We start from the raw sequence: 25,179 nt of genomic DNA, 5'->3' as shown, positions 1-25,179 counted from the left end.
AACTCTACTTTAAAAATCAGTAATTTAGGCATGCCAAGCAGCAAATATTTTATCAACATTTTGTGTCCGAACTTCAAAAAACTTTTGTATCAACCACACAAACTGTTTAGTTTCTTTAAGAAAAATAAATAAATAAAATGGTTTATACTCCGGTTCCTTGGAAAAAAATTCAATTATCAATTACACATATCCTTCTGTATTGACTTTTCTGCCAAATTGGCGTTAAAATTTTTAAGTTAACTTCTTTCATCATCCAGTACTAGCAAATCAAAGGCCAATTTTGCTCTATCCTGGCGAGCGGAACTTAAGAGTGACCTCCAGGAGTGGCCAATAGGAACAGTAGCAGGCAGTTGTTTAGTTTTCCCTGTTTAGAATCTTATGGCTTGGATAGAATTTTAAAACTGTAATCTTAGTATTTTACAGTGCTAAGTAACAGTCAGTGATAATTAATGAACTTGTGTTCATTCATTGATTTCTACAATTATCCTGTTATCCTGAAAATAAGACCTCCCCAGATAACAAACCCAATTGTGCTTTTGAGCGCAGGCGCTAAAATAAGCCCTCCCCCGAAAATATAGCAACACAGCAGCAGCCATGAGATGACTATACTCACCACCTTCTGCACCTAAAAAATGACAAGACCTCCCTGTAAATAAGGCCAAGCGCTTATTTCAGGGGTCAAAAGAAAATAAGACCCTGTTCTTATTTTCAGGAAAACCTGGTAAATATACTAGACTCATCACCGAAATAGCTCACACTTTTAATTGCAACTGAATTAAAATTTAGATATTTAATTATTTTTATTTTTAATATTTTATTCCTTTTGTTTACTAACTAATAATTTGTTTATTTATTATTTTACAGTTAGTTCTATATTTTTACAAGTTTTAGTTGTTTTATTTTATTGTGGTCTGTCCCTATCCTGTTTTGAAATTTAATTTGAGTTGTTGTCCCTTAAGAGTAAAGTACCATTGCTACATTAATTTATCGAAGTCAAACTTCATTTTAAACCAAGGTTTTAATTGGAAATTTGAAGCTTTAGTACAATCTTCACAAAGGAGTATCCATTATTTATCAATGGATGCCTGTAAATTAAAACATTAATTAAAGCATCATTCCAGTACTGTTTAGTAGATTTATATCCCTGTAGAAGTATTCCTTGACTTGCAACCACAATTGAGCAAGAGAGTTGTTAAGTAAATTTTGCCCCATTATCTTTCCTGCAACCGTTGTTAAGTAAATCACTGCTGTTGTTAAGTTAGTAACATGGTTGTTAAAATGAATCTGGCTTCCCCATTGACTTTGACTGTTGGAAGGTTGCAAAAGATGATCACATGACCCCGAGACACAGCAACCACTAATACACACTAGTTGCCAAGTGTTTCAATTCTGATCATGTGACTGTGGGGATGCTGCAACAGTCATAATGTGAGAACCGGTCATAAGTTTAAAAAGCACCTTTGGTACGATCATAAGTTACTTTTTTCAGTGCCTTTGTAATTCTGAACGGCCGTTAAAGGAAATGGTCGTAAGCCAAGGACCGCCTGTAATCAAAGTGTGGTGACTAAATGAGAAGGCAAAAACTCTGGCACGAATAACCTATGCGCTGTTTTGGAAAAAAGAAAGTATCCCATCCGAGTTAGACATAATTAGGAAAATGTTGGCCTGTGTGGAAGCAGATAGGCTCACCCTAGAATTAAAAAATGAGGGGAGTCGGAATATTACGAAGTTTGGAACAGATTTTGTTATTGGTATAAGACAAGGTGACAAGACTGGAACAAATTGTAAATAATGTGATTGGATAGAAGGATAGATAATGTAATAAGTAGGCTGACAACTCATGGATGAGATTTTATACACACACACACACACACACACACACACACACACACACACACACACTGATTGTTTGGCCATGACGTCTTCGCTGTGCTACACTATTTTAAATGCAGAAACAATAAAAATATATTAAAAAGAAGGCAAAAACCGTTCTGCTTTTATTTTTTAACGTGGAGCAGGACACATGCCCTGGCCAACCTCTGAGTTTCGTATCCATTCTGATTCTGCTTTTCTTCCTTAAAAGCCCCTTCTGATCCCAGCCTATGGCCTCTCTTGAGCTGTGAGCCAGGCCTGCTGAATAGCTGAGCAGTTTTGCAATAGGAGTACTCCACCCCGAGTGTCCCTGTGGGTAGGGCAGACTCCGTGACTTCAGCAGCGCTTTGCAAGGGAAGGTTGGGGAGGACAGCCTCTTCACGCACAGCCAAACATATGTACATCTGGACTTGTCCTGCACATGCCCCGGAGCGGAGAAATAACTTGGAAAAGCTCCAGCTTCTTCCCTTTGCACCTCCTCCTCCTCTGCTTCCCACAATCGGAGGACCTTGTTAAAAAAAAAATAATCCTGAGGAATAACGGGATACAGGGATCTTAGAAAGAGACCGTTTGGACGAGCAAGTGAACTTGACAAAAATCGTAGCTCTAATAATACTTGTTTTTCATTTATGAAGAAAGTAAACCGAAGTATGCAAGAGTAGGAAAATGCTTGCAATGAGAATGAACTTTGCTTCTGGGCCTTTAAAATCAGGCCGATTCGCAGATGTTAGCAGGCACTGCTAGGATTATACTATGAAAAGAATAATCACCTGACTTTCGAAGCTAATACTGCTAGATGTTTGAAGAGATGCAAAAATCTTCCCTCCATATTGGCCAGGTGACCATTTCAGACATGAATATATATATTTTTTTGCATTTTAACATCTCCAAGAGATTGTCTTCTTGTTGTTCTTTTTAAAAAAAACACCTTAAAAGATAAAATATACTTTCACTACAAGTATATATTGGATTTATAGTGTTAAAGTTCCCCTGCCTCCTCCCCAAATCCTGGAAATTGTATTTTGATGTGCTGAGTATTAAGTTAAATGAAGGCTCGTGCTCTTTCTTCGAACTACTAAATTCCCAGAATTATCTGGCAAAGTACATGTATTTGTATTTACTGCCAGTTTAGAGCCAGTCACACGCCAGTGGCAACAGAACGGTGCATCGGAGTATTTGCTTCCTAAAACTGTAGAGATGGTCACATAAACAGTATGAACAAGCTGCATCCCTCGGCCTTATAGATCGTATTGAGCGTTAACCACCAGTGGAGTTCACACTTTGTGTTAAACTATATTTGATTTAAACCTGGTGTACACAATTGGATGGATCTGCATAAAGTGGGAAGCCAGAAAGTATGGCTTACAAACGGGGGTGAAATTCAGCAGGTTCTGACAGGTTCTGGAAAACCAGTAGCGGAGATTTTGAGTAGCTGGGAGAACCGGCAAATGCCACCTCTGGCTGGCCCCAGAGTGGGGTGGGAATGGGGATTTTGCAGTATCCTCCCCCCTACCATGTCCACCAAGCCACGCCCACTAAGCCACACCCACAGAACCGGTAGTTTAAAAAAATTGAACTTCACCACTGCTTACAAACCAGAATTGGTGAATTACTACAACGGGCTAAGTCAAACCTAAATAGAGCTTATATTATGACTTGGTGCAAGCTCACCATATTAAAGCAGAAACATTCAGCGTGACCATCACACTCACGTAAGAAGAATGAATGCGCTAGGCAGAAAGCGAAAATTCTGCAACAACATTGCTGTTGAGGTCCTGAAAATTGGGGTGATTTGGGGATGGATCTCCTGGTCTTCTGAAACATGAGCAAAGGCTCGACGTTCATTGCACAGAGACAGGAATTGTCTGTAAAAAGAGCCCAAGCTGAGAATGTTCTAACCAAATTTACCTGCTGACTTTGATTATGACATCAAAGGTGTCTTGACCAATGATAGCAGGGCTGTTTTTTCCCCCCTTCCTTTCATACTGTCCTCTCTGATGGTGGCAGTGTTTGGGGGCATTTGTTACATTCAGGGCTTCAGATCCATCGGGAGGGTGGAACTTCTGATCATCCTGGATGAGGAAACCTCCTTACTTCTCCCCTTCCGGGGACTGAAGGCAATTGATCAGGGACCACTTTGGGGCAGGATGGGTGGTGTGAAGGGCCTGTAGCCCTGAGAGGAGGAAGGCCCTTGAAACTCAGAGGAAGCAAAAACCCCTCTGCCCTGACCTGATCTTACAATTGTATGTTTTCATTGTATTTAACTTGTGAAGGCTTCCACCTCTAGCAAGCAGAACAGAAGAAATCCTTATCCCAAGGGTCTCTCCCTCTGCTGCAGACCCAGTATGGGCAAATTAGCTGGGCTTTTTGTATCCAATGGAGGCAATACCATTCTTCTTATCATTTACCTTTTCAGGAAGGCAGTCCGCACATATAACTTACGGTTCCTTTATGCTCATTGTGATGAGAGGTCAAAGTTGCCCATTTGCGAAGTGAACTGAAAAGAAAAATTAGACTTGAGTGCAATGGGAATTCCACCCTGCTCACTGTGTCTCTGTCACACCCACAATGGAGCGTTGTCTTACTAGCTGTTTTTGCCTTGCCTGTCCTGACAGCCATTTTAATCCAAGTTCTCTCTCCTTTGCCATGCAGCCTTATGTCTCAGTGGCCCAGCAGATGGCACCCCCAAGCCCCAGTGGCAGCTGCAACAACAATAGTAGCAGCAGCAGCAGCAGTGGGCCAGGCGGTGGCGGAGGTGGCGGGGACCAGCTGAGCAAAACAAACTTGTACATCCGGGGCCTGCATCCTGGTACCACCGATCAGGACCTTGTCAAGCTCTGCCAACCGTAAGTTTCCATCATCCAAGAAACATGGGCGGTCAATCCTCGGATTGGAATTAAATGATTCGAGGGAGGGAGGGCAAATGTTGTGTGCTTACATCTACACCTTGGTGTGTGGTATTCTGTTGCCAGTGGGAATTGAATTTACCAGTCTTCTCTAGTATGCCCCCCTGTGGCACAGTGGTTAGAGTGCAATTCTGCGGGCTATTTCTGCTGGCTGCCGGCTGTCTGCAATTTGGCAGTTCAAATCTCACCAGATTCAGGGTTAACTCAGCCTCCCATCCATCAGAGGTGGGTAGAATGAGGACCCAAAATTGTTGGGGGCAATAGGCTGACTCTGTAAACCGCTTAGAGAGGGCTGTAAAGCACTGTGAAGCGGTATATAAGTCTAAAGTGCTACTAAATGCTACCCACCCTTCCTGAATTCAGCAAAATACTGGCATGTAATGTGTATCCCTGTTGCTAATCCCTATCCTGTCTGTACAACTTGCTTTTTCAAACCACTACAATCCCTGACTTCCTCCAGGTGACAAGTCCTAACAGTCCTGGTAAGGCGGCCCTTGGATAGAGCTGGCAAAAAAAGAAAAGAAAATAGTTCTGTAACACTAGTACAACTAAGGATGAATGAAGTCTCTCATTACGAGGGCAACATGAAGGCAGTCGTATAAGACATAGTGTGTACAAATATGCTTGGGGGCTATTGGTAAGGTTGTGCCTTATTGGATCAGGGTTGGGTCAGGCTCTTGGAGAGGATATGTTCCTTCTCCCTGCTAAGGTAGATGGGCTCAAGTGATGTGGCAACGAACCAAAATGTACAATTTACCAAGAAACATATACAGTAAGCCACTTTCACATCATATGCCTATGTTGAAGCCCTAAGATTATCCATGTTGATGTCTAGAGGGCTTTAGGGCCCAGAAGGAAAGACTTAAGAGAAAGCAAAAAGAAATTTCTTCACGTCACTAAAATCAAAGAAGTCGTTTAAGCTTTTCACAAATCTAGAACTCTCAGAGATTCAATGATCACCCAGCTATTGTGGGGATCAGTCAAGACTGTTTTCCTACAAACCAGGGCAAGTCAAGTCTGGATTGGGTTTGCCTACAGATTTAGCAGCTCTTTATGCAAAGAGACAGGAATCAGGAATGCTCATTCCTTTGCCCTATTCTCCTATCTCTTCACTACGGTTCTGCACCCATTTTCCTTTCCTTTCCTTATTCCACAACTAAAACTGAAGCCAAACCTGAAAATTTATGGACCACAAGCTTGGCATCCTTCTACCTGGGCCATTTAGGATATTCTGGGTGAGGAGTAATTCAAAATAAACCTAAGCTATCCTAGCTCTTTCTGTCACTTTGGTGAAGGACCATGTCCTTCTTTGTAAGGATGGGAAGCTGGCAGCATCAGGTCTGAATCCAGCCCTTCTGCTCTGGGGGTCCTGAACCAAAGTGTAGCCTGAACAGGAAAGTCATTATTTGTAGGACGTTGATCAGGTTTTGGAGGGCTGCTGCTGCTGTGGCTCACCTGTTTCTTGGATCCTCATGGAAATCTGTCATTGTGTCCTTGTTTTAAGGGTATCAAAAGCTTAAGACCTTCGTGCTATCTGCTGTATTGAACTCCCACATCTTCCAGAAGCTCAGTGCAAATACTCCAACCTTGACTAATAATCAGTGTTGCTTTGGTAGCCCCCTGATTTGCCAAAGTTATCTAAAAAGTGATGGGAAGGTGTCTTGACTCCCTGCTAAAGAGTTCTGAAAGTGACTTCCAGAGTGTGGGGGGGGGAGGAAAAAAGAGTTGGAGGGGGCTAAGTAGAGTGCAGTCACGTACACATTGCCTGCAGCAACATATTGACGTTGTGAAGTCTGTGGCTCCCTAATTGCCTGCCAGAGTTTGCACCACTCTTCCATCTCCGAGCCTTGCCTGAAGGAGACCGAGCAAAGCTACAGCACTTGAAGCTAGGAGGCCGGGAGGGGTGGGTGGGCAGGGGGCTGTTCCTCGTTTACCTCAGCTCACCCCGGTCTGGAATGCTGGATCTGGCCCCAAAGCCACACTTGACAAACACGCCTGCTTCATACCAGGAATGTGCGAGAGAAGGGAATCATGGATGAGAGCTGCAACCAGCAGGCGGAGAGCTTGGGGAGGACCAAAGGGAAGGGAAGGAAACAACTCCAGAGCCTAATACCGGCAGGGGCTGGGATCTGGGAATTCTGGGCGGCATTCCTGATCCTGCCCCTATCTTGCAACGTTTGTGTGCGGTGCCCTCCTCCCCCTGTGCCTTCATTCTCACATCTGCAAAGCAGTAGAAACCCCCCCCCCATTGGAGGTCTGACCATAACCACAGCGTTCAGCATGATTCATCTCGCTCTGAAGCCCTGCAGCTGGACTCCCCTGAGTCCAGGCTGGGAGGCGCCAGGACTTGGCTGTTCTTGGCGCCGGTCGGATTTCCTGGGCTTGTCCTTCCCTGGGCAGGAAATCCTGCTCGGGGTGAACAGGAAGCATCGCGGGTGGGGTGAGAGGGCAGCTGGGATGGACTCTGTAGGGCTCAGCACTTGGGGGGAGGGGAAGAGAGCCAGAGTCCGCTGGCTATTTTTAAAGGGAAACTAATTCAGGGCTCACACTAACGGAGGGCGGAGGGGAGGGGGCTTGTAATAGGTTGGAGGAATTTAAGGCTGTCCTAGAAAGGCTGGACCAAGGAATTGCATGCATAACTGTGACTTCCTTAGCAAGATAGCGATAAGGAAGCTAATGAAGGGATTTAAAAGAAAAGGGCTATCAGAGCCATTTTTTAGCAAATGATTACACTGCCAAGGCTGTTTCTAATTGTCCCAGAACTATTCAGAGGATGCTGGGATAACCATTCCCTCTTTTTTCCCATGGGAAACTGGGTCAGGAGCATATCCTAGTAACCATCTTTTCTGGCCTGGTCTTGGTGGTGCTTTTTCCTTTCCTGCAGGATTCGTACCTGAAGCAGTTCAAAATTGTCCTTAGCGGCTCCAGAGTTAAAACCTTACATACCTCTTAAAAGCATTCGGTCAGTTCCCATGGTTTTGACACAGGAGGTGTCTGGTATCTCTCACCAGCTGTTTGGCTAGTGCTGCTGTGTGGTCACTCCTAAAGGGCGAGATTGGCCAGGGACCTACGGCACAACCACTTTCCTCTGATCCCTGGGCGTTTTCTTCAAAAACCTTTCCGCTTAAGCAGCAGGAGAGCTCTCATCCTGTACCAGCCGTCCGATCCCATGTTTGGTGACCTGTATCAACCTAAATGGTGGGGGTGGGCTAGGCTTCATAATGAAGCAGGGGAGACAAACGGCCCTCTCTCGGGCTGCCTCCCAGTGTAGTTTTCCCTGTGAACTGTTCTCCAGGCCACTTTTGATTATAGTTTTTGTGCTCTGTTAGAACAGCTCTAAACCCATATTTGAAATGAGCTTGAGCCAATTGATACTTGGGCTCCCTTTGGTGGCACCTATAGAAAACCTGCGTGCAAAACCAAAGCAAGTTTTCATAGGTAGCTCCGCTCAACTGATTTAGTCAAAAGTTGCCTCTGCCTCATCCCTCACCTACATTAAGGAAAGTGTTTCCCCCTGTTACTTAGATTACAGATTAACAGAGTCGGAAGGGACCTTGTAGGTCATCTAGTCCAACCCCCCTGCCCAAGCAGGAGACCCTACAGCATTTCTGGCAGATGTCTGTCCAGTCTCTTCTTGAAAGCTTCCAGTGATGAAGCTCCCACACCTTCCAAAGGCAACTTCTGTTCCGTTGGTCGATTGCTCTCACTGTCAGAAAATTTCTGACTTTGTGATGCCTGGAGAGGGGAAGGAATAAAAGTTAGTAGAAAACATATTAATCTCTGTTTTTAGCGTGTCCTGCTTGCTTATTAATAAGAACAAGCAGCATTTGCCAACATCATTATCTGTGGCAGGATAGAGATCATCACCAGAGGCAGCTTATGTTATGCTGGTATGGTTTTCTGCTAGATCAAGGACTGGTGAGAATCTGAGCTGTTCCTTGGCTATTTTAATATTCCCAGCTCTCACCTTTCGAGATTTTAATATAGGCTCCTATCAGGACAACATTCAGGCTTTTATATATATTATCTATGGAAGTGTTCCGCCACCCAGACTCAGCATTCTTGCACTGTATTGTGCAAGACTGGAATTTCAGATCTGCCCATCTTCCAAAGTTTGACATTTCACTTGTAAGCTGTAATTAGGAGGGTGCAGTTTCCCCCCCCCCTTTTAAAGCTAAACCTCAAATATCATAAAAGTCATTCTACCGGGCACAGTATAAATTGTTGGATGCACCAACTTTGAATGCTCTCTAGTGCAGAGATGGGTAACCTCAGCTAATGAAGTTTCTGAAAGTCTATGGAGATTCTCAGTCATCCAGGTCATGGTTGTCCCAAAGATGCTTTATTTCATGAGGCAACTGGGCTTTGGGGTTGGTTTTTTGAAGACGTTTTGCTTCTCATCCAAGAAGCTTTTTCCATGCTACTAAGTACTGACTGCTTCATTACTGAATTTGAGCAACATGATTTCCCACCATTTGGAGACACTTGACGGTGGAGCAGGATTTATATTAAAAAACACAAAATTCCCACTCAAAAATGGAAGCTCAGCTCTAGTCTAGTGCGTAGCCCCCAGCCTCCTTCCTACCTCAGTATCACTGAGCTCTCTGTAGCTCTCACTCCTCAGAAGCCGTGGAGTTTGGCTTACTTCACCAAACTGACCCTGTTCTACCGGTAGTCTTCAATTTGCAAGCCCAGTTGGGACCAGAATCTCATTTCTAAGCCAAGTGGTCGTGAAGTGAGTCGCATCTGAGGTTACAACTCCCCCCCCTCCACAGTTGTTAAGCAAATCGCTACGGCTGTTAAATGAGTTATAGGTGGTCCTTAAGCAAATCTGGCTTCCCCCATGGACTTTGCTAGTTGGAAGCTGTCTAGGAAGGATGCAAATGGCAATCAGGCCACCCCGGGATGCTGCAACTTGTTGTAACTACGTGCCAAGCACCCAAACTTTGATCACATAACTCTGAGGACGTTGTGACAGTTGTAAACGTGAGGACGGGTTGTCAGTGACTTTTTTGAAAAAAATGGTGTGTTGCCGTTGTAACATCACACAGTCACTAAATGAATGGTTATAGGTTGAGGACTACCTGTAATCCAATTCAAGTGAAATCCAGCGTCATTTTGCAATTCATTTGCTGTTAGAACAAGTGGCCAAATGCCTTTGAAATTGGAAGAGCCTGCAGTTAATAGCTCTTTGACAACAGAGTTATCTATATCAGCGGTTGAAGAACTCTGGAAGTTGAAGTCCACAGGTCTTAAAGTTGCCAAGGTTGGAGACCACTGATCTATATGATTCTCCATATCTGTGAACCTATTGGGATCTTCACCAACCACTGGTCAAGATGGGCCACCCACTCTCACCTCCCTGATATCTTCCAGCTATAGGTTCTCATATATGTTCTAACCCTGACTGCTCTCTAGAAGGCCAGATCCTGAAGATGAAACTCAAATACTTTGGCCACCTAATGAGAAGAAATTACTCAATTGGAGAAGAGCCTAATGCTGGGAAAGATTGAGGGCAAAAGAAGAAGAGGACAACAGAGAATGAGGTGGTTGGGTGGAGTCACCGCAGCAATAGGCATGAGCTTAAATGGACTCCAGAGGATAGCAGAGGACAGGAAGGCCTGGAAGAATGTTGTCCACGGGGTCGCAATGGGTAGAACACAACTTCGCAACTAACAACCACCCCAACAACAATATCATGGCTATCCATTTGGAAACCCAGAAGCTTTTTTTTTTTTTTTTTTTGCCAAACAGTTCTGTTCTCTACAAACAGAGCAGAGGTGGGTTCCTATCAGTTCGCACCTATTCGGTAGAACCGGTTCGTCAAATCTACCGAACCAGTTAGAAGAGGTTCCACCAGTGGACCCAGAAAGTAGGCCACACCTACAGAAGAGGTTCCAAAAAATTTTGAAACCCACCACTGGCAAGGATCTTGCAACTTGACAGCTTTAAGACTTGCATGCTTCAATGCCAGAGTTTCTGAATAGCTACTTGGACCAACCTAAGTATTAATACATAATTTCATATCCGGTCACATGGGCGGCAAGCCACTCCCACAAAGGAAGCCACACCCACAGAGTAAGTTCCAACAATTTTTGAAACCCACCACTGAAACAGAGGCACCTATAGGTTTTTCCTATAAAAATTTGCCCAGTAGAGATGTGGGCTATGCTAGAAGTAATTTATATTAGTTACCATTTTTGTTTGTTTCATTCATCTTCCTGGCTAAGGGCTCTTTCACAGACATAGTACACCAAACCCTACAAATATGTGACAGAGACAGAGATATCCAGGGAACGACACAAATCTGAACACACTTTTCTAGACACTTTCAGCTTCTTGGCTCTCATGGTGAAGAATTTACCATTCTTCTGTAAGTTTGGTTTCTTGGTGGGAAACCAAGGCCCCAAATATAGCCCTCAAAACATTTTTTTTTCTCACCAGTCTTGAAGTTAATTGAAGAGCAGCTCTAATTCTGGAGTGGAGAAAAACTTTTATTTTTCAGGCCTCTTTTTTTTGGGGGGGGGGTGTTGTTGGTAGAGGGAGGGGGTCAGGGAAGAGTCTATGAAGGAGAAGTATATCCAGGGAGGATAGTTAGGACCATTGTATTAATTTCTCAAACTTGCTTATCTTGATGCTTTTCTGTACTTGCAGATACGGCAAAATTGTCTCCACAAAGGCCATCCTGGATAAAACCACCAATAAATGCAAAGGTGAGCTCAGCCTGGACTTTTTCCTCCCACATGGAGTATCTTAGGTGGTAACCGCAGGACCTGAATCAGAGTCTGGATAATGTGTGAGTTTTTGTTTGGTGGGTTTCTCAAAGGGAGAGTGCAGAGCTGTTTTGCTAAATCTTTTTCTCTCTCTGTCTGTCTGTTTCTGTCTCTCTGTGTCTGTCTGTTTCTGTCTCTGTGTGTGTGTGTGTCTCTCTCTCTGTCTCCCACTCTCTCTCTCTCTCTCTCTCTCTCTCTCTCTCTCTGTCTCTGTCTTTGTTTGTGTGTGTGTGTTTTTCTGTGTGTCTCTCTGTCTCTCTGTCTCTCTCTGCTCTCTCTGTCTCTGTCTGTCTCTCTGTCTCTGTCTGTGTCTCTGTCTGTCTGTCTCTGTCTGTCTCTGTGTGTGTGTGTGTGTCTGCCTCTGTCTCTCTCTGTCTCTCTCTCTGTCTGTCTCTGTCTTTGTGTGTGTGTGTGTGTTTCTGTGTGTGTCTCTGTCTCTCTGTCTCTGTCTGTCTCTCTGACTCTGTCTGTCTCTCTCCCTGTGTGTCTGTCTCTCTCTCTCTCTCTCTGTCTCTCTGTGTGTGTGTGTCTGTCTCTCTCTCTCTATCTGTCTGTGTGTGTATGTGTCTGTCTCTGTCTGTCTGTCTCTGTCTGTCTCTCTGACTGTTTGTCTCTCTCTTCTGTCTGTGTGTGTGTGTGTGTGTTTCTGTCTCTGTCTCTCTGTCTTTCTGTCTGTCTCTGTCTGTCTCTCTATGTGTGTTTGTGTGTGTCTCTGTCTGTCTCTCTCTCTCTGTCTCTCTGCTCTCTCTGTCTCTCTCTCTGTCTCTGTCTCTCTCTGTGTGTGTGTTTGTGTGCTCTCGCTCTCTCTCTGTCCCTCTCTCTGTCTCTCTTTATCTGGGTCTGTCTCTCTTACACACACACAGACACACACACACAGACACACACACACACCTTTTGCAGTGGCCTAAGAATGCAATCTCTCCAAAAGAGGGTTTCTTCCTTCCACAGCTTTGAGGCTGGCAAAGTTGAAACCCACGTAAGGGTTGGGGCAGTGGGGGGGGGGGAGGACGGGACGACAGGACAGGTTCAGAATCTGATTCTGGAGCCAAGCTTCCTGAGGGAGGAGGGGCTCAGTCTGAAGGTGGGGATGGTTTATTGGCATGAGGGTGATGGGGGGGGGGAGAGTTGCATTCCTGAAATGCCAGACATTGCTGGGGAGAAGGGAAAAAAAAGATGGAGCCTCCACTCAGAGTACAAGTTGAAGGAGGAGGAGGAGGAGGAGGAGGGGTGGGAAGAGGAAGAAGAGGAGGGGAGTAGTCCTGCAGCCTGTATGGTTTAATGGTGAGGCGGATCCTCCTCCTCTGGCTTCCGTGCCAAGGTTTGCTAACCCGCCAGATAACATTAGTCTTGCCCCTCAGAGTGATTGCTGTTTGTGGTGTGCCAGAGGGTGTGGTGCAGCTGAGAATGTAAAATAGGTGGGTGAGGCAGGAGGGCTTTTTGCTCCTCTGCAGAGGTGAGTCTCTCTGCTACTCACCCAGAGGTACAAAGGGCTGTAGGAAGGATCCCCTATAGGGGTAGTCCTCAACGTACGTCTGCAATTGGGCCCAAAATGTATGTTGCTAAGTGAAACATGGATTCAATGAGTTTTCCCCCATTTCACGACCTTTTTCAGACCATGGTTGTTCAGTGAATTTCTGCAGTTGTTAAGTTAGTCATCCGGTTGTTAAGTGAACCTGGCTTCCCTATTGTCAGAAGGTCGCAAAAGGGGATCCCGTGACCACGGGACACTGCAACCGTCATAAATGGGAGCCGATTGTCAAGCGTTCAATTTGTGATCGTGTGGATGCCGCAGTGGTCCTTAAGTGTTGAAAAACGGTCATAAGTCACTTTTTTTTCAGTGATGTAACTTTGAACGGGCCCTAAAGGAACTGTTGTAAGTCAAGGACTTCTTGTAGAAGCTGGAAACAGAACCTCTGAGGTCAACGGGACTTACCTTTCCTCTCCTTGAACCTTCAGGTTATGGCTTTGTGGATTTTGACAGCCCCACAGCAGCTCAGAAAGCCGTGACTGCACTCAAGGCCAGCGGGGTCCAAGCTCAGATGGCCAAGGTAAGCCTTGAGCTACAGCCCTGCCCGGCAGAACCCCCCCCCCCTCACTTCCACGAAGGAGACGGGGAACATGCCTGACTCAAATCATCACAGTTCAGCTTCTAGTCCTCCATCCACAAGATGCTCCTTGTGATTTAGCCCCGTGGAAGCAAGACCCTCCTTATAATAACCTGGCCATGATGGAGATGCTTCTCTACAGAGTATATTCTCTGGCATTACCTGTGTTACCTAGTGTTTCAAGAGTACCACTGGTGCAGGGTTGGTAACCTGCGGCTCTGGAGCCGCATTTGGCCCTTTCATCCCTCTGCTGCGGCTCCCTGTCGCCGGCCGGCTCCACAATTGATAGGGCTTTCGGTTAGGACAGGTAGAGGAAAAAGGACGACGCGCCAGGAGGAGACTCAAGGGTGGGGGAACCAGACTTCCGGTCGGCTCCAGAATTGAACGGGAAGCTTCTGGTTAGGACCTTTGTGACTCTTTGAATGTTTAAGGTTGCCGACCCCTGCACTGGTGCTTCACTCCATGTAGTTGGATTGGTGGTGCTGGGAACATTCCCTATGAGTAGACCTGGTGGTAAATTCTGCAGGAACCTGGGTTTTCTATTCAAGCCATCCTTCAGATAAGGCCTAAGCAGACAAGAGCAACACCCAGAGCCAATGTACCTTAGTATTATTATATGTGAATCGGACCCCAGCTATTACCTGAGACTCAACCATAGCAGATCAAATTATTTATCCATTAAGTTGGATAGCCTGGCCTTGGAATCCCAGAATAATTTCCAGTATTACTCAGTCTCACTTGGTCAGGCAAGGATTCCTTTCCCAAGTTCTTTGGGAAAAGAATACCCTTCCCCACCCCCCAAAAAAAGTCTTTAAAACTAGAGGCGTCAATGTTTGAAGATAAATTGTTCACATATGATGTATTCATTCTTTTCAAAAACACACTTTGCTCATCATTTTAATTCCACTTTCCCCCAAGCGGAAGCTTTCCAGGGATATTGGGAAGAGTTCTGGAAATTAGGGTGCCACCATTTGGTTGGGGCAGGTTGCTTGAATCAGGTGGCACTTTTGATATTGAAACAAGCTTCAGTTCCTCTTTCTCCTCCAACAGAGAGCCAGAGAGAGAGAAAGAGAGAGAGAGAGAAAGAAAGAGAGAGAGACAGAAAGAGAGAGTGAGAGAGAGAAAGAGAGACAGAGAAAGAGAGAGACAGACAGAGAGAGAGACAGACAGTCAGAAAGAGAGAGAGAGACAGAAAGATAGAGAGATAGAAAGACAGCGAGAGAGAGAGAGAGAAACAGAGAAACAGAAAGACACAGAAAGAGAAAAAGAAAGCTTTCTCTAGCAAGGGTACTCAACCCCTAGTCCATGACACAGTACCAGTCCTTGGCCCTTGGGAACTGGGCCGTGCAAGCGGTCGGCATGTGCACAAAACCATCCTCTTTCTCCACCCACTTCCCCCTGCTCCTGCCGCTTCATAAACCCAGAAAGATTGGGTCCACTGTTCTGTAGACTAAATAAGCTACTACTCAAAGAAGCAGAGAGCTCCATCATTGTGGTTCCATATAAGAAATAAGTAATGCTCTCTTAGCCCAAGACTATCTTCCCATTTGATGGGTGGCAGATGTTGCACTCTGGTGCTCCAGTAGATTTGGATTTACTCAGAGTAAATTACACTGTAATCAGTGGTGGGGAACCTATGATTCTCCATGTTTTGGTTAATTAAAGCCATGGCCAGCGGTGGGATTCCCTCGGAATTTCTTTGACAGTCTGAGTATCACTATTTGGAAAGAACACACAGCGTTCCCACATGCACTTAGGTCATGTATGTCATTCCCAGTGTGCAGTTAGCACACTTGGGTATGTGATGTAGCCAACAGTACTCTAGGCCATGTTTGCTGCCTCGCTTGCTCTCCTTGGATGCTGGATCCTTCCAGTGTTTCAGCTTCTCTTCATTCTGCTTCACAGCAGTGAGTCTCCCCAGCGGGGTTGCTCAGAGCAGAAGCCGGGCGCTCAACCGAGATAATACGTTGAGTTCTCTTTATAGATAGAAAGGCCCCAGTGTGCCTAGGGAAGGGGGGGCAGCAAGCATCTCAACAGAGGCAGGTGATACGTTCAGGAAGGGGAAGGGAGAGTCCAAAGGAATGCGTCCCCGGGATGGGATGGACCATTGCTAGGCAACAGCCTGACTTCTTGTTTCCATAGCAACAGGAGCAGGATCCTACCAACCTCTACCTGTCAAACTTGCCTTTGGGCATGGATGAGGCTGAATTGGAGTCGATGCTGAAACCGTTCGGACAAGTCATCTCGACACGTATCCTACGTGATGCCAGCGGCACCAGCCGAGGAGTTGGCTTTGCCAGGTCAGGCAGGATGGCTGGGACAGGGTTGGAGAATGTTTGGTTTCCTGGTATACCTCTTCAGCTCTCCACAGTAGTGCTGGCTGGAAAGGACAAACTGGCATAGCCTATGTTCACTGGGGGAACCCTCAGAAATGTGATCCATTCGCATCCCTTATGGGAACGAGCACCTTGAACAATTCCGTTGCCCAAGGATGCTTTTTCTGTAGGAATACCTGCACAGAAATTTGCTGGGCTAAATATTCCCTTACGCATGGAGCATTTGCAAATATTTCCCTCTGGGTTCAAGGTGGTGAAGGTGCCTTTTTACTCTTCCATGCCCTATTCCCTAAGTTTTAGGGTTAGGATAGCTATAGCCACACTCCTCTTCTGGGTTGGTTCCCTGGAACTAGATATTTGGCATTTCTGTGAAAATTTTTCTATGTTTTTCTGAAACTGTATTATTTTAGCTCACTGTATGTTGGGTTTGATAGGGATGCAGTGGTTCAATGGCTAAGACACTGAGCTTGTCGATCAGAAAGGTCGGCAATTTGCCGCTTTGAATCCCTAGTGAGCTCCCATGACTTGTCCCAGCTTCTGCCAACCTAGCAGTTCGAAAGCATGTAAAAATGCAAGTAGAAAAATAGGAACCACCTTTGGTGGGAAGGTAACAGCGTTCCGTGCACCTTCAGCGTTTAGTCATGCCGGTCACATGACCACGGAGACGCCTTCGGATAGCGCTGGCTCTTCGGCTTTGAAACGGAGATGAGCACCGCCCCTAGAGTCGGGAATGTCTAGCACATATGTGCGAGGGGAACTTTGACCTTTTTACGTTGGGTTTATTACCAGGTGTATTTTTCCATTTCTGATCCATTACTGTATCACCAAATGTTCCTGAAAGATTAGGAGAGGCTGCAGCGAAAGATGGAAGAGCATCGACACTCAAAATGATTCCTTTCCATGTTTGGTTGGCCGACAGAAAAAGCTGAACGTCAGTGGGCACTTCCGTCTGTCCTAAGGCCTTACAACATGTGGCTAACTTGCGGGCCAGATGTTTTGATGTGGACTATAAAGCCCTAGGCTACCTCATTCACTTTTCCCACGCCACCCAACTGCTGTTCAGTCTTGAGCTTAGCCTTAGGTTAGAAGCAAGATATTCAGTCAATTGCTTGAGAGGGAAGGGGAGAAAAACTGGTAGCAGAAAACTAGTGATTTAGAAATGGCTTGATGTGGAACAGGAATGCTGAAAGGCAGAAGCACCATTGATCCTACAGTTTCCTGATTCACAAGGTTGTGGAGCGTTGTTTACTAAGGAGAAGGAAAATACACATTTATGCATATGGTTTCTAACCCAAGATCACTGCTAAAGATTTGTCTGGCTGTGGTGTGGAACTAATTTTAAGCATAGGTGTGTGCTCCTTTGTTGCTGCTTTGCTGCTCAGGTATCTACCTGGGTGGTCAGTTTTGTTCCAGTCTCCCTTTCCTGCCTTAGTTTGACCATTCTTTTCTGTCCTATATTGCCCCCTACTGGCTGATGTTCACATTGCAGCAGCCCGCTCCTGGCTCCTCCATTTTTATTTCCTTCCTACCTGGAGAGGTAAACTTGGACTGTTAGGTAGAATTAGCAATGGTTGGTTAATTACATATTCCTGTTTCCTACGGCTAGTTGTAATGGATGAGGTTGGTCCTCGTCAAGAGTGGAGAGAAATTAAAAGACTTATTTCTCTCTCTCTCTGTCTAAGCTGCTTCCCCCCCTCCCCCCTTCCCTGCTTTCTATCAAACGCTGCAGCTCTAAAATATTTTTCACGAGTCCTTAAATGTAGTGTTTGAAAGCCAAAAGGAATAACAAGAAAATGAGGTGTTTAATCATCATAGCAGAGCCACGTGGAAACACAGGCCAGCATTTTGAAAGCTCAGTGAAATATTGGAACTACTTGGAGTCATAAATTCATATCCTGCCAGTGATTGGGAAACGGCTACAGTTCAAAACCAGCCCAGGTTAATTCTGATGTCAGGTTTTACATGCTTGGATTCATTTTTTGTGTAAATCTCCCCAAGGAATTATAGTTTAGGAACGGGTTATATCGCATAAATTTTCCAAATTTGATCTGTTGCCTTTGATGAATCTTGATTAGGAGAATCTAGGAGAATCACACGGACTGTTAATTCCTATCTAACCTTTCCAAATACCATCATCACAAGTCTCTGAGCATAACAGAAAGTTAAGTACCTGGATTTATGATTACAGGGTACTCACCCCAATGTCCCTATCCCTTCCTCTCTGCAAAGTCCTCTAAATAGCAATAACACTTATATACTGCTTCACTGTGCTTTACAGCCCTCCCTGAGCGGTTTCCAGAGTCAGCCTATTGTCCCCAACACTCTGGGTCCTCATTTTATCCACCTTGGAAGGACAGAAGGCTGAGTCAACCTTGAGCTTGGTGAGATTCAATCTGCCAAATTGCAGGCAGCTGGCAGGCAGCAGAAGTAGCCTGCAGTACTGCACTCTAACCACTGTGCCACCGCAGCTCCTAAATCAGTGTTTCTCAACCTTAGCAACTTCATCTTGATGTGTAGATTTCAACTTCCAGATGGCTGGGGAATTCTAGGAGTTGGAAGTCCACTCATCTTAAAAGTTGCTGAGAGTCGGAAACGCTGCTTTAAATGGAAGCAGGGCCATTTAAAGCACTGGTTCTCAATCTCGACAACTTGGAATGGGTATTGACGTGAACTGGAGTTGACATGGAGCTGTTTTTTCAGTTCAGCTCCTCTTCAGTTCAGCAAAATATATAAACGGATGAATTTCTCCATAGGAATTATGAGTCGGTAACTCTCACATCTGCTATATTTTGAGCTGCAGGCCCCATCGATCAGGAGCAGGTTGTGTAGATATCTTGCCGAAGTTGCCCAATCGTCCCTCCTGATGGCTGTGTTGGCCATGTCTGAGGGACTTGGAATTCCACAGCATTTGTTACAGAGCACATTCTTCTCCCTAGTTATTCCCCAATAGAAACATTTGGCATTTTACTCCATCCCAGCTTCATAAATGCTTTCTTTTCATTACTTCTCCAGGATGGAGTCTACAGAAAAGTGTGAAGCAATCATCACCCACTTCAATGGCAAATATATCAAGACTCCTCCAGGGGTCCCAGGTGAGAAAATACTATAAGGGTGAATTGGTTCCTTGCCGGAAGAACAAAAGTTTAAGGTCATAGAAGCAGCAGCAGCAGCAAAAATAGTAGAGTTTTTTTTAAAAGGGCACCATACTAAACAATAAAACAACATTGAGACATTAGTATGGTAACTCCGTATCCTGCAATTAAGGTAACTATATCAGTGATGGGGAACCTTTTAGGGACCAAGTGCCCAAAATGCCCACGTGCCCAAACTGAAAGTCGTGGGTTCATGTGTGTGCACGCCCTGTGCATGCCTCCCCCCCCCACTCAAACTGCAAGGTGACAGGCACCCTGCACATGTGTGACAGAGACCTGAAGGTGAGCTGGCCATCGGGAGGTGCATGTGCGCAGAGACCCAAAACAGAGCTGGGGCAACAGCGCACGTGTGCACAGAGAAGGTGCTGCGTGTCATCTCTGGCACGTGTGCCAGAGGTTCGCCACCACTGTACTATATAAACTCAATAACTTGAATAGCCCATATCTGTTAAAATAGACGTTAGAAGTCAGATCTAAACAACAAAGCATTTTTGCCCAAATAATTAATATTTTGACCAGCTTGGGGGTAAAAAATTCCATTAAAAGGAAGGTTTTAGTACTGTTCCAAATGCTTAGATGTCTGGGCATGACTCTGGCAGCAGCTGGTTCTAGAGGGCTGGCATTAAAATGAGAAAACAATTCTCAAATCTGATGTCACAATTTTAGTATGAGGTGGTACTATTCGCCCATAGCTAAAGGTTCACAGAGATCACAGAGAGGAACCACCATCAGGTTTTCCAGTTAAATAGATGTGCCTGTGAAAACCCAACAGCCAAAGTGCAAGACCCAATGAGTTAGCCAGCAATTAGAGTCGGTATCTTTCATAAATACGTAGCCACTTGGGAGCCCACTAATAGAGGGAAGGAAGGATTGATTCAGGGAAGGTCCAGCATAGCACACACTATCTAGATCATCAATAAAATAAGAATCTTAGGTGACCTACTAAGAGACTGTTGCAATAATCCAGCTAAGGGATGTTCAGGGAATAGAAGAGACTAGAGACTAGAATTGAATTAAATTGAATTGAATTGAATTCTTTATTGGCCAAGTGTGATTGGACACACAAGGAATTTGTCTTTGCTGCATAAGCTCTCAGTGTACATAAAAAGACAAGATGCATTCATCAAGAATCATAAGGTACAACATTTAATGATAGTCATGGGGTACAAATAAGTAATCAAATCATACTAGGAAACAATCAATATAAATCGTAAGGATACAAGCAACAAAGTTACAGTCATGCAGTGGGAGGAGATGGGTGATAGGAACAATGAGAAGATTAATAGTAATAGTAATGCAGCCTTAGTAAATAGTTTGTGTTGAGGGAATTATTTGTTTAGCAGAGTGATGGCATTCGGGGAAAAACTGTCCTTGTGTTTAGTTGTTCTGGTGTGAACAACTAGACACAAGCATCGTATAGCATCATTTTGAGGGTAGGAGTTGAAACAGGATGAAGGGGTCTGTAAATATTTTCACGGCCCTCTCTTTGACTCGTGCAGCATACAGGTCCTCAATGGAAAGCAGGCTGGTAGTAATTGTTTTTGTAATTGATCTGCTAAGAGACTGTTGCAGTCATCCAGCTAAGGCAGTGTTTCTCAACCTTGTCAACTTGAAGATGTCCGGACTTCAACTCCCAGAATTCCCCAGCCAGCATTCGCTGGCTGGGGAATTCTGGGAGTTGAAGTCCGGACATCTTCAAGTTGACAAGGTTGAGAAACACTGAGCTAAAGGGATGATCAGGGCATGAAGCAATTGCTTTCCTGTTTCTGTGACGAGGAACTGATAAAGCCAATGAATATTCTTTAAATGCAAACTCCAAATTCCGAGCACACACATGCGCATTGGCCAGCAGCTCTTGGCACGCCACATGCACGTCAGAAATTAGAAGGTCAGGTGCCCGGTGCCCGTATGTGCACTGGGTGGCTGATCTTCCAGTTTCTGGCCCTTGCGTGCGCTTCCATTTCAGCACTCGGTGCCAAAAAGCTTTGCCAACACTGCTCTAAGAGGAATGTGTGGGGGAAGGTGTCGTAGAGTTAAGGAATCCTACTTTTTACAAGGAGTAACATTTCACAGCATGGTCCTTGTGGAATAGATAGACTTCACTCCGGCAAAGGTATTTATAAGAGGGACATTTTTATTTCCTTATTTGTGTCCATCTCCTCCCATCTCAAGGTAGGTGTGCACATCTACCAAAAGAATTAAGAATTAAGGGTTTCTTGCCATTTCCGGGCTGTTATCAATTGATCATGTCTGTTAAGTACAATATCGCATTGTCTTCCACTCGTTTCCCTTAGCTTCCCTTTACAGAGGTGGTTATTAGTCATTGCATTCATGTCCCCAATTTTGCCTGAACACTCCAGGAGCTTACATGGAGACTGACCTTAATTTAATTCCCACAACAATAAAGATGGATTATGCTGAGAGAGGATGACTATCCCCAAATCACCTAAAGAGTCTTTGTGTTGGAGAAGCGCTCGATCAGGTCACTTCCGATGCTGCAGTGGCTACAGCTACAGGCTCTCCAGTGCTGGCTGCGATAAAACTAGGCCGCATAACGAAAAAGAGTTTGGGGAGAGGGAACACAGCCACTCCACTCACAGGAAGCGTATCTGATTGGGGAAGACCCATTAAAATATATTCTCTGTCCCAATTATTTGATGCCTCCTTTTTGACAAGCTGTTTTAATCATCTGCTTTTCCAAAGTGGCCATACCTGGTCCTCTGTGCCCCCCCCCCCAATAACTCACAGAATAGAGGCTCCTTTGGTTTCAGTGCATGTATCAACTGGCCCTTCTGACTTGCTGGCCAAGGGTCCAGTGGAGGGAAGCAGGAGTGTCCTCTTGTACATAAGTGCTACTCATGTGGTAGTAATTCAGAATGCTATGTAGCTCTGTACACTCTCCCAGTTGTGGGAGAAGAGAGTAGTTGCTTGGCAACAAAAAGGAAGGTTAACCACAAGAGTTCAAGGAAAACAGTAGCATGACACCGAAGTCTGCAAGTCTTTACATGGAAAGCTGCCTGGGCCACACACACACACTCTGGACGGAGGCTGTAGCATTCCCTTCAAAATACTAATAGGCCCAGCACTGATGTTAAAATAAAAGTCTGCAGATGGTCTGATAAAAGTCTCAGAATTGATACTAGCTAGCTCTTCTGACTTCCCCTCAGCACGGCTGGATCCTGAACAATTTGCAGAAGGTTTCATTCTTTATTTCTAGCCATGATGGGTGAAAAAGAAAGAGAAAGAAAGAGAGAGGAAGGGAGAGAGAGATAGAAAGGAAGGAAAGAAAGGAAGAAAGAAAGAAAAAGGAAGGGATAGATAGATAGATAGATAGATAGATAGATAGATAGATAGATAGATAGATAGATAGATAGATAGGGAGAGAGAGACAGATTGGAAGGAAGGAAGGGAGGAAAGAAAGAAAAAGAGGAAGGGAGATAGAAAGAAAGGAAGGGAGAGAGAGAAAGAAAGAGTGGGATAAAGAAAGAAAGAGGAAGTGGGAGAGAAAGAAAGGGAGAGATAAAGGAAAGAAAGACAGAAAGAAAGGAAAGGATAGAGAGAAAGAAAGAAAAGAAAGAGGAAGGAAGGGAGAGAGATAGAAAGAGGGCGGGTGAGAGAATGAAAGGAAGGGAGAGAGAGAGAGAGAGAAAGCCAGAAAGAAAGAAAGAAAGAAAGAAAGAAAGAAAGAAAGAAAGAAAGAAGAAAGGAGAGAGATTGAAAGGAAGAAAAGAAAGAAAGAAAAGAAAGGAAGGGAGAGAGATAAAAAGAAAGAAAGAAAGAAAGAAAGAAAGAAAGAAAGAGGGAGATAGAAAGAAAGAAAGAAAGGGAGAGAGAGAACGAAAGTGAGATAAAGAAAGAAAGAGGAAGGGGGGGAGAAAGAAAGGGAGAGAGAAAGGAAAGAAAGCCAGAAATAAAGAAAGAGTAAAGGAGAGAAAGAAAGAAAAGAAAAAGGAAGGAAGGGAGAGAGATAGAAAGAGGACAGATGAGAGAATGAAAGGAAGGAAGGGAGAGAGAAAGAAAGAGTGAGAGAGAGAAAGAAAAAAGAGGAAGGAGGAAAGAGGGAGAGAGAAAAGAAAGAAAGGAAAGGAGAGAGATAGAAAGGAAAAGAAAAAAGAAAGGAAGAAAGGGAGAGAAAGAAAAAGAGGAAGGGGGAGAGAAAGGAAGGGAAAGAGAGAAAGAAAGAGAGAGGGAAAGAAAGGAATGGAGAAAAGAAAGAAAGAAAAGAAAGAGGAGGGTATCTGTGGTTCAGAGGTAGGATGAAGTCAAGGAGAAGAAGGGACAATGAGCAACTCAGGTTTGATAACAGCAGTTATTGCTACAAAGCAAAGTAGCATCCTGTTAATGAGTCCATCACAGGTGGGACGATGTGTGGAGTGGAATTCAGTGCATCCAGTCATCTGTGAAGAGAAGGTTTAGGTTTAGATTCAAGTGCATCGAGAGAATACGGAGACCTAGGAGTTCATACCAGGAGTGTCCAGATACGTTATAACAAAAAGTCCCAAGGCTAATCCCAGCTCCTTTTTTTTTTCCTTGCAGCTCCTCCAGATCCATTGCTTTGCAAGTTTGCTGATGGTGGTCAGAAGAAGCGCCAGAATCAGGGCAAATATGTGCAGAATGGGCGAGCCTGGCCAAGGGAAAGTGATACGGTAAGAGCGGATTTCAGTGGGCACAGAATCCCCTTTGGTCATACATGGTGGCCCAACGAGAACTTGATAAAAAGTTTATTTGACACGTTTGCTCCTAGCATGGAACTCCCCCCCCTTTTTTTGGCAATAATTTTATTAAGAATTGTATTGTATAAATAAAACTAATAGGAACTACAAAAGATTTTTTAAAAAGCCCAGTTAGTTAAGTATAGTTAACATTAACAACTTTTCACTCTCTCTCAAAATACAACTAATCATTTCTTCATCCCACAACCCATCCCTTTCTCTTTCAGATTAAACAAATCTTTAAAACCTCATCACCCCATCTCCCCCAGCAAAAGTCCATTAAGGCAAGAAGTAGCAACATAACTATTGTAAACTACCATATTTTTCGGAGTATAAAACTCACTCCCCCACCAAAAAAAAGAGTGTTGAAATTTTGGTGCGTCTTAGACACTGAATACAGCCATTTTTGGCCTCCCGAAGCCCTACCCCTGCATCCTATTTTTGTGAAAAATGGGGGCACTTTTGCCTTCTCCCACCCCCCAGAAACACTCTGCAGGCTTCAGCAGGGCTGGGAGAAGGGGAAAATGCTCTTGTTTTGGTGAAAAACGGGGGCGTTTTTGCCTTCCCCAGTCCTGCTGAAGCATGCAGAATGCTCTTGGGGGCCGGGGAAGACAAAACCTTTTTTTTTTTTTTCTGACTTACCTCTTCAAACTCTTGGTGCATCCTAGGCACCGATGCGCCTTATAGTCCGAAAAATACGGTATGTTCAATAAACCCATTTTGATTCCTTGTTTTTACATTTATTCCTCATTTTCTTTAAACAAATCTCCCGATCTCAGTTCTTCAAATATTTATTTATTTGTATCCCAGCTTTATTATTTTTACAAATACCTCAAAGATATACAACACACCTTCCTCCTCCTGGTTTCCCCAACAACAACACTGTGAGGTGGATTGGACTGAGAGCAGTGGTGGGTTGCTGGCGGTATGCCCCAGTACGGGAGCTGCCAGGAGCACCGGGTACCGTTCCGGTACGGTGCTCCGGAGGGCCGCCCGCCCTCGTTCCTTACCTGTATTTGAAGGAAACAGGCCATCTGCACATGCGCACACAGCGTACCGCACCTGCGCAACGCTCCACTGAGCAGCTGGAGCGTTGCGGTGGCATCGCAGAGCATTGCAGAAGGTAAGGACCCATGCGTGCGCTGCAGACGTACATGTGGTGGCACTGGGCCCCGTTGCACCGTACCAGTTGCATCGGGATCCGGAACCCACCACTGACTGAGAGACAATGCCTGGCTCAAAGCCACCCAGCTTTCATGGCTAAGTTGGGACTTGAACTCAAGGCCTCCTGCTTTCTAGCCTGGTGCCTAGACCAAACTGGCT

At 44.8% G+C, this 25,179-nt stretch overlaps 1 protein-coding gene and 1 long non-coding RNA gene across 7 annotated transcripts in view; one reads left to right on the top strand and one right to left on the bottom strand.

The window, feature by feature from the left end:
* Positions 1-25,179, top strand: part of RBMS2 (RNA binding motif single stranded interacting protein 2) — an 80,978-nt gene that overhangs the window by 45,972 nt on the left and 9,827 nt on the right. For 4 of the 5 annotated variants that reach the window (XM_087710396.1, XM_087710392.1, XM_087710393.1 and 1 more), the window contains exons 2-7: positions 4,525-4,718; positions 11,433-11,491; positions 13,508-13,599; positions 15,799-15,956; positions 19,005-19,084; positions 23,681-23,790. In XM_087710396.1, the coding sequence (XP_087566522.1) occupies positions 4,525-4,718; positions 11,433-11,491; positions 13,508-13,599; positions 15,799-15,956; positions 19,005-19,084; positions 23,681-23,790 (693 nt within the window). The remainder of the gene's footprint in view (positions 1-4,524; positions 4,719-11,432; positions 11,492-13,507; positions 13,600-15,798; positions 15,957-19,004; positions 19,085-23,680; positions 23,791-25,179) is intronic. The other variant, XM_087710394.1, reaches the window with a different exon arrangement.
* Positions 1,384-7,178, bottom strand: LOC106556942 (uncharacterized). 2 transcript variants are annotated; one of them, XR_015696046.1, is made up of 3 exons: positions 6,234-7,178; positions 2,643-4,369; positions 1,384-2,401 (listed from the first exon to the last, which is right to left on the bottom strand). It is a non-coding gene; the product is annotated as an uncharacterized LOC106556942 (long non-coding RNA). The 2 variants fall into 2 exon arrangements; XR_015696047.1 differs by having other exon boundaries at positions 1,384-2,380.

The sequence above is a fragment of the Thamnophis sirtalis genome, unplaced genomic scaffold (genome assembly GCF_051295495.1).
Source record: "Thamnophis sirtalis isolate CommonGarterSnake01/CBP01778 unplaced genomic scaffold, rThaSir2_p1.2 scaffold_3, whole genome shotgun sequence".
NCBI lineage: Eukaryota > Metazoa > Chordata > Lepidosauria > Squamata > Natricidae > Thamnophis > Thamnophis sirtalis.
The sequence above is the reverse complement of the archived record's forward strand: the minus strand, read 5'-3'. Positions and strand labels throughout refer to the sequence as shown.